Genomic DNA, 8,055 nt, shown 5'->3' with positions numbered 1-8,055 from the left:
AGTTCTTTAAAAACAAAAAAAAAAAAAAAAAAAAAGATTAGAACAGACCAAATGCTTCAGATATGTTTTAAGTCAAATAAAAGAAAAAAAGAAACAACAGAAACAAGAAAATTCTGTCATGTTGTTTCAAAATTGTATGACTTTGTTTCTACTGGGGAACACAAAAGGTGAATTTCTGAAGAATATTCTTGCAGTTCTCTTCCATATAATGAAAGTAAATGAGTGATTGACTGAAGTGGTTCATATGATTTGTTAATAATATTCCAAATCGTCTGATGCCGAGCAATAGCTTTGTGGAAGTAAGTGAAATTTAAGCTGTTCACTAAAAATCTTGATATCCAGTCTAGCTCTCCTTAACTTGTTCCTAAGACTCATGAGCTACTCATTCTTTTGGGTCTGATCTTTTCGACGAAATGCTTAATGCAGTTCACACGACCGTTCTGAATGATTTGTTCAAGAATAGCACTCCTCTGACTCTCAAGCTCACTTCCTCAATGATTCACAGCAGTTCACAGCTTACTGGAGAGGAAGGTTACCAGGAAGTAACGACTAATTTTGATCAGTTTCCCACTCTAAATTGTTATATGACTTCAGAAAGCTTAAAATATAGAACAGAGGAACACTTTTACAGTCTTTTTTGGTGATTTTTGAGTTTAAGTCTTATTAGCTTGCCAGGGTTTTCATCAGAAATTCACCTTTTGTGTTCTACAGAAAAATGTAATTCATAGAGTTTTGGAACAACATGAGGGCGAGTACTGTAAATGATGACAGACTGACTGATTGATTTTATTTTTTTATTCCTTTACTTACACCAAAAAAATCATCACAAATGAAATCAAATGCATAAACCTTTATGTCACTGTCACTATTTGGAAAGGTGGAAGTTATTTATCCAGTGATTGGAACATATCACTCTCAGGATTCCTGTGGTGTTTTATGGGTAATGTGCCAGTGAGGCACGAGGCTGTAAATATCATGCCACGAAGAGCCCAATTCCCCTATAAGTCTTTTAGATGACTCCGTCTTCAAGTTCGATACCATTTCCAGCCATTTCCCCCCATGCTGCTGTAGCATAAAGCCCCCCTGATGCTCGAGAAGGCAGAAGGAAAGTGGATTAGGTTTAATGCTCAGAATGTGGGAGTTTATCTTAGGTTGTTCAGTTTTGTGTAAAGAGCCAGCTCTCCATAACTGAGGACAACTGTAAATTGAAGTCAGCAGGGGACCATATTATCTGGATAAATTGTTAAATGAGTCTTAAATGAGTAATGGCGGTGTAGAAAGGAGAACATGCAAAGCCGGTCTGCAGGAGGTGATGGCATTGAGTATTCATCACATAAGATGTGGCTTCCAATGTGTGTCAGACCTCCTCTCTACACTGCGGGGATCCTTGTGTTTTTCACCTTCAGTGTAACTGATTTTTTGATAGGTCTATTGAGCATAAACGCTTACTATATAATGTTGTTAATATATAAAAGTGTTCTTCAAGGCTACAGTTCCTTTTACATATCAAATCACGTCTTTAGGTGAAACGCAGTTTTCAATTATTGTTACATTTATCACATACCATCTTTACAAGTACACAGCCTGTCCATTAATTATAAAAGCACTTATTAACAAAGCAAAGTTGTTTTTGGCATGTTTTTGATAATTTACTGGGGGGAAAAAAACTACAATGCTTATTAATGCTTGAAAAACAAAATAATAAAGAACCATACAGAAAAAATGATATTAAATCTCGACCTTTATATCTTAATATCGACCTTAATATTACGTTTTCTACGAGGTTAGTTCAGTTTGTAAAGTGTCGTATGCTAAGATTTTTCCAAAACATAATGACATTTATAAATGAATAATCCACAATATCTGTAAAATTCTCACATTGAAAATATATTTACGATTAATATGTGTACCCTCACATCTATTCAGTGTGTGAGGAAAATACTAAATATTTCATTTTAGTCATTAAAATTTAAACTTTTCTTGAAAATGGTATATAAAAAAAAAACATAGGAAACAAACATTAAATACAAAGATTACATTTCATTACTTGTCCATTTGTTTTGTTTTTTTTGTGGACAATCTTAATTGACCCATATAATAACTATGTCAAAGATTAAGGCAAAATGTTTTTGTGTTAGGGTTAACATTTTCTGAATGTTCAAAAATATTACAATTATACCTATACTCATATCATCTTTATTGTGTTTTATTCACCATCAATAAATGACTTATGCTGACTGAAATTAATCAAAAGAGCTGTTGAAATGCTCTGGCTGTCATTAAATCTGCTAAGCTCTTTAAGTTCCACAGGGTTTTGCTTGACTGATGAAACGCCCCACCTCTGTAGAAGAGGGGCTGCACATCTGCTCCTTTTCATGGACAAGAGAGGGCCTGCTGCACCGAGGAATGCAGGACAGGGACATGCGCTTCCCTTAATGAGGATATCTGTGAGCACTCCGGTCCCTTCTGCCCGTCACACTGCCATAGCTTGATCCGCTTTGGGCTCAAATACCTGCTGGGCTGTCCGTCAACGCAGCCTCCCCTAAACCCTTCACTGATGGCCTTTCCTCCTGTTTGATCCTTTGACTTTCTTCTTGAAAGCCCTAAGTAAGCCATCACTACAATATACCAACACTGAGGGGGCTCGAGGGAATTCGGCTTTAAACGAAGAATAAAAATGTTGTCGAGGGCAAGGATTTGAGCCACCTGCATAAATGTGGGAGTGCGGTACGGAGTTGTGTGCACTTTTCTCACTCACCGTAATCTTTCTTGCAGTACTTCTTCATATTGATCTTCAGCTTGCCTTTGGAAGCCTTGCAGTAGGATTCACAGTCTAAATGTGGAAGTTAAAAGAAGAAAGGAAGGGCAAAACAACACAATTAAAGAATGTAAAAGAGGGAACATTTTCAAAAAAGAGACACTTCTGCAAACTACACATCTATCCTAAAGCCCTGGCCTGTTGTGACACCCATCTGCCCAGTTTAATTGTGAGGCTGTAATAGGGCTTGTGAGGCATTCAGCAGTGTCTTTTGCTCCTTAGAAAAGCAGGAGACAAAAGGTCCCTCTCGTTCTGCTCTCTGGATGTCTGGACCCTCCCCTGCTCTGATGGGAGACCTCTGAGGCCAAGCGTATTGTGCCACCCAGCGATTTTTTTTTTCTTCAGCTCCATGCTAATTTCTCACCCTTGTCTCTACAGGCACTGCCATGATGGGCCTGATTAGGGCTTTTTGAATCATTACTCCTCCCTCCCGGTCCTGTCGACTCACCCTGTACGTCTGTCATAATGCCACCCTCCCCCACCGCAACCCCTGAAGACCATTTCAACCTTTGGCATTTATTGGTTCGGCACTCAGGGAGGTGGCAGTGAAGGGGGAGCAAGGGTTGTCCGAGCACAAAGGGAGGTCAGGGGGGAAATTAGCAGCGCATAAAGCGTTTAAAAAGCTTGTTGTGTGTAAAAATAAAGAAGAAACGTGGCGTTTCAGCCAAGAAGCGCAACAGATTTGGTTCAGATTGCAGGACCTTTTTAGCAAATCCAGATAAAGAACTAAACCGAAAGCGAGTTGCGCCTTCAGTTGCTGTACACGGACACAATTAATTCATTAAAAAATACCTCTTTGGAGCATGCAGATGTTTAAATAGAGAAGATTTCTCTTGCCATTCCCCTTACACCCCACACATTGTCATGGCCTTCTTTTAGTGGATGGATGGAATGAGAAGACGGAGGAGGGGGAGAGAAAAACCATTCAGCTCGCCTGCATATGAACAAACTTCATTGTTTCAGCCGACCCTCGCTTCATGCCTGCCTTTTACTTTCTTTTGGACTCGCTATTCTCTCTGTGTGAATGAGGTTGCCCAGGCAACGAAGGAATCAGAAAAAAATGCCCGTGAAAGTAGTCGCTCCGAAGTGGTTGCACGAGGGACTCCAAGGTGGGGTTGGGCGAGTCAAACTGTGCACATTGTAGATTGGAAATGGCAGAGAAACTGTAACCGAAATGAAATTGAGAGTCCATAGTGTGGCAGCTTCATTTCCATTTAAATGAAGACTGTAGAGCAACTGCTTTGTTTTCCTATAACCCTGTTTAATGCCATCACGATACTTCCCTTTGAAAGCCATCATTTCTCATTAGCTCTCCTTTAAGGAGGTGACGAGCACCTTGAGATTCCTATTTAAACATCTCGTCCCCCGCAGCAAGGACAAATGTTCTCATTGTGCCCCCTCTTGAGTTAGGGGAAGTAGGGTTAGCTTGCCATCCCGTCATGATGCTCCCACAGAGACCAGTGTCACCTTAATGGATGTTTTTCCTGCCGTCTTTTCAAGCGAAAGCTGTGTACGAGAGATTTTGGCACCACGTCCAGTGGCGCTGTTAGCGGTGCCAGTGAGTAAAAGGAAGCTGCGTGTAAGTTTGAATGTGAGGCTTGTTTGACACTGAAGAATGAGTGGAGGGCACCGGTTACACGCTGACTGTTGGGGACCCCTGTGGGGAAACATTTGTGGACGAAGTCTCTCCGTCGCTAGATGTCGAGGGAAGTTGTTGGTCTGGAGATTCAGCGGAGAACAACTTTTCGCCTAATGAGTCTGTGCTATTCAGCTTCACTCAGCACTTCTGAAAAGCCTTGACATCTAACACTGACAATCTAACCTGCTGGGTCTTTTGGCGCTTGAGGACAGCCAGACACTGTACTCTGTTGTTAGCAAAAAGAGCCTAAAGCTGACCTGAGGTCTGTTTCCAGTTGGACCTCTGATGGAATGGACAATGCTAATGGGCGCATCTCAGGTCTGGGAACTGTAAAAATGAGGTGTGAATGAGCGCACAGGGGGAAGGCTTTTTCTGTGCGGAATGAGACTGATTGAGAAACAAATTGCTGCAAATAAAGCATGTAATTAGATTATAGCCAGAGCCCCAAGCTCCCACTGGGGCAGGGACTCAATGGGCAAGCTGGGTCTGTTCCAAAGGGAACTGCTTTTTTTTTTCTCCTTCCCTCTCAACCTCTCAAAATATCCTTCTCGTTTTCTGTCGTTCTTTCATTCCATTCAGGACTTTGAGAGAAAAATAGCTGTCTCCCGAACTCTGACAATGGTTTAAAGAAACAGACCAGACAGCGCGTGCGGTTTTAATTCAGGGTTTGTTTTGGTCACGGCAGCATACCTCTAATGGGGAGAGAATGGGTAGAAATCAACTTCATTACTGTAAATGAAGCCCGGAGATGTGTGGGGACCATCGGCAACACTCGAAATCTGACAATGCAAAATCGGAGAGAGGAGAGGCCAGCTTTAAATTAGACGAGAGCTTTGCATTCCTGATGAGACACTGATTCAACACTATTCACTCTCTTTCTGTCTCTCTCCAATTCTCACTTTCCCTCCCTCTATCTCTCACTCACTCCCCTTTTTTGTTCATTCCTTTCATAATCACTAGGAGCCTTGTTGAATTCTATGGGGCCATTTGGTCTTAAAAGGGTGACAGTGTTAAAGGGATAGTTCACCCAAAAATGAAAATTCTGTCATTTACTCACCCTTGTGTCACTGTACAACTTTCTTTCTTTCCTGTCAGAAAAAAAGGCATGGTTGGGGTCTGTTTGTGTTCACATCGGGTAAAACTACTGTCTCATAGTTAAACTTTAAGGTATGAATATACCCTTCAGGGATAGAAAGGCCAGTTTTCAGTGAATACAATTTGATTTCAGTGATAAATTTCAGTTTGTTTTTCATGCAAAACGATTTACAAACAAATCTATTATAATGCACATACAGTAGTCATATGGAAGACTTATATATATATATATATATATATATATATATATATATATGCACAGTATATTATAGTGCTTCTTTTTATAGAGCAGTCCTCACAGTACAACAACTGAATATCTACACATCCATGCAAATAATGACTGTAAAAACAACAGGCGCTGATCTCCTAATGCAGGTTTGTAGAGACATCTCTGTCAGTCATAGCTGAGTGTGTCTGAGGGATTATTCAGAGGTCTTGGGAGTGGTGACTCACACCATGCATGACCTCGCCACACAATATGTGTTTTGTCTGAGCCGAGCAACCAGAGGTATTCGCAATGCATTCCTCCCCTCCATGTGGCAGTGCTGAAGACATATTAATATCCTCCTTCTCCTCTCCTCCCCTGACTTTCCTTCTGTCCTCCTGCCATTCCCCTATTTCATTCTCATAGACACCTGCTACACAGCTGCCTGCCCCACCCTTCTGTACAAGAACGTACAGGTTCTCTCTCTCATTCGCAGTCTTTCTCGGTCTGAGTGGGCAACTGCTACAGAGAAGGGTGGAGGTGCCCTGATAAGAACATCTGTTTGCAATCATCTATTGGATGAGGTCATATTTTTCTGCCGTATTGCGCTATCCTGAGGTGAGCTTTGGGCCTGGAGTGAAGGTATAATGTATGCGGTCCCATAGCAGGATGTGTGGGTGGTCTGGAGCGTCCATTTTGATGGGGGCACTCAAATATGTCTGTCCTGTGCTCCACCTCTCCATCAGCTTGATTTGGAATGCTGCACTTCTCATGGAGGGTTGCTCTCAACACCAGATGGGTCAAGCGATTTAAGGGCTCAAAATCAGCAGTGCCCCCTTGACTGGATTAAAGGTCATGCAATCTTTGCAAATAAATTAAGTTTTAAAAATATGTTGATTTTGAAATATAACTGGCCAAACGTATTCCATTAAGTGATTAGAAAGGGTGTATTTCCTACATTTTCTGACCATTTAATTAATTTCACCTTTATTGTTTGAACTAATCTTCAGAAATTATTTCTAATTTTAGTCATAAAAAACAACAAGCAAACAAACAAACATGATAGCTGTATTGTATTAGTATTTTCGTAAAAAAAGAGACAGCTAAAATGTGACAAATGGTGGTGACAAAACAAACAAGCAACAAATAAAAAAATATGAATAAACAATTATGTAATATTACATATAAACAAATTATCGAGTTTTTTTTTATAATTGTTCAGTACTCTTTCTTTACAAAAACACTAAGACAGGCATAATGCAGTTTGCATATCTTGCATTTTAGTAATTAAATAAACATAATATCTACATTGTACCAGTCTTAGTATTTCTATTAGATAAACGATGGTGACAAATAAAACAAACAAACAAAAAATATATATATTTTCACATTAATATAAAATATATACAATTAGCCTAATATAGAGATTTTTTTTTTTGTTCAGCGCTGCTTTTTTTTTAGAAAAATACTAAGTCAAGCACAATGCAAGTTTAGTTTTACACATGTGCTGCCATATGCTTTAGGGTCAGGCCATGACAAATGGAAACACATTGTGGTAAATGGGTTCAACTTTTCCCTCCGCTTTGCCTATTTGTTTATTTTGCATGGGTAACACCCTCTATCTCAAATCATTGATAGTCCATTAAAGAAAGTCCATTTTCACAGTGCAGTTCTGACATTTGGCATGAGCCAAACTACCATGAAACACAGAATTGGTTTCAGATGGGCTAGAGAGAGTGAGTCGGTATTTTAGGACAAAGGAGGAAGAAATGTAGAGAGAATAAAAGACTGTAGAAGAAAAATGTGGGGGTAGAGAAAATATCCCAGGGAAGAATGAAATGAGGTCCACCAGAGAGAGAGAATACCAGCAGCTCTGCTGTCAATCTTATCTGTCAGTAAAGCATTAGAGGTCTGCGACGATCAACCAACAGCTGCAAAGATTTCTAGCACGCTAGAATTCCTCTGTCCGTGAGAATGACGAATATTTCTTCAACAAAAACTTTTCCATACGGGCAAATTAAAGCATGTTCACTCTCTATGTTGAAAAAAAAAGGAAACTGACGGCTCAGGGAAGAAAACTTGGGAAATTAAACATCTGATCAGGAGACACAGTCTGTAATTGCAATAAATATTAGGGAAGCATTTGTATATTTGCGGACAGTGTTTTACTGTCGGGTGCTAAATGAAATCATTTGGCAGGCATGGACGTTAAGTCTGACATTCTGCTTACTTTTAGACATATTTATAAAACATCTGCGGCAAGAATGAACATGTCAAGGGATGTAACTGTAAAAATAG

At 40.0% G+C, this 8,055-nt stretch overlaps 1 protein-coding gene across 2 annotated transcripts in view; it reads right to left on the bottom strand.

The window, feature by feature from the left end:
- LOC107660463 (netrin-1-like) overlaps positions 1 to 8,055 on the bottom strand; it is a 62,056-nt gene that overhangs the window by 3,242 nt on the left and 50,759 nt on the right. For both annotated transcript variants that reach the window (XM_016449767.1, XM_016449768.1), the window contains one exon: positions 2,759 to 2,833. In XM_016449767.1, coding sequence (XP_016305253.1) covers positions 2,759 to 2,833 — 75 coding nt within the window. The remainder of the gene's footprint in view (positions 1 to 2,758; positions 2,834 to 8,055) is intronic.

This window comes from Sinocyclocheilus anshuiensis, unplaced genomic scaffold (assembly GCF_001515605.1).
Source record: "Sinocyclocheilus anshuiensis isolate Anshui unplaced genomic scaffold, SAMN03320099.WGS_v1.1 scaffold1975, whole genome shotgun sequence".
Lineage (NCBI taxonomy): Eukaryota > Metazoa > Chordata > Actinopteri > Cypriniformes > Cyprinidae > Sinocyclocheilus > Sinocyclocheilus anshuiensis.
The sequence above is the reverse complement of the archived record's forward strand: the minus strand, read 5'-3'. Positions and strand labels throughout refer to the sequence as shown.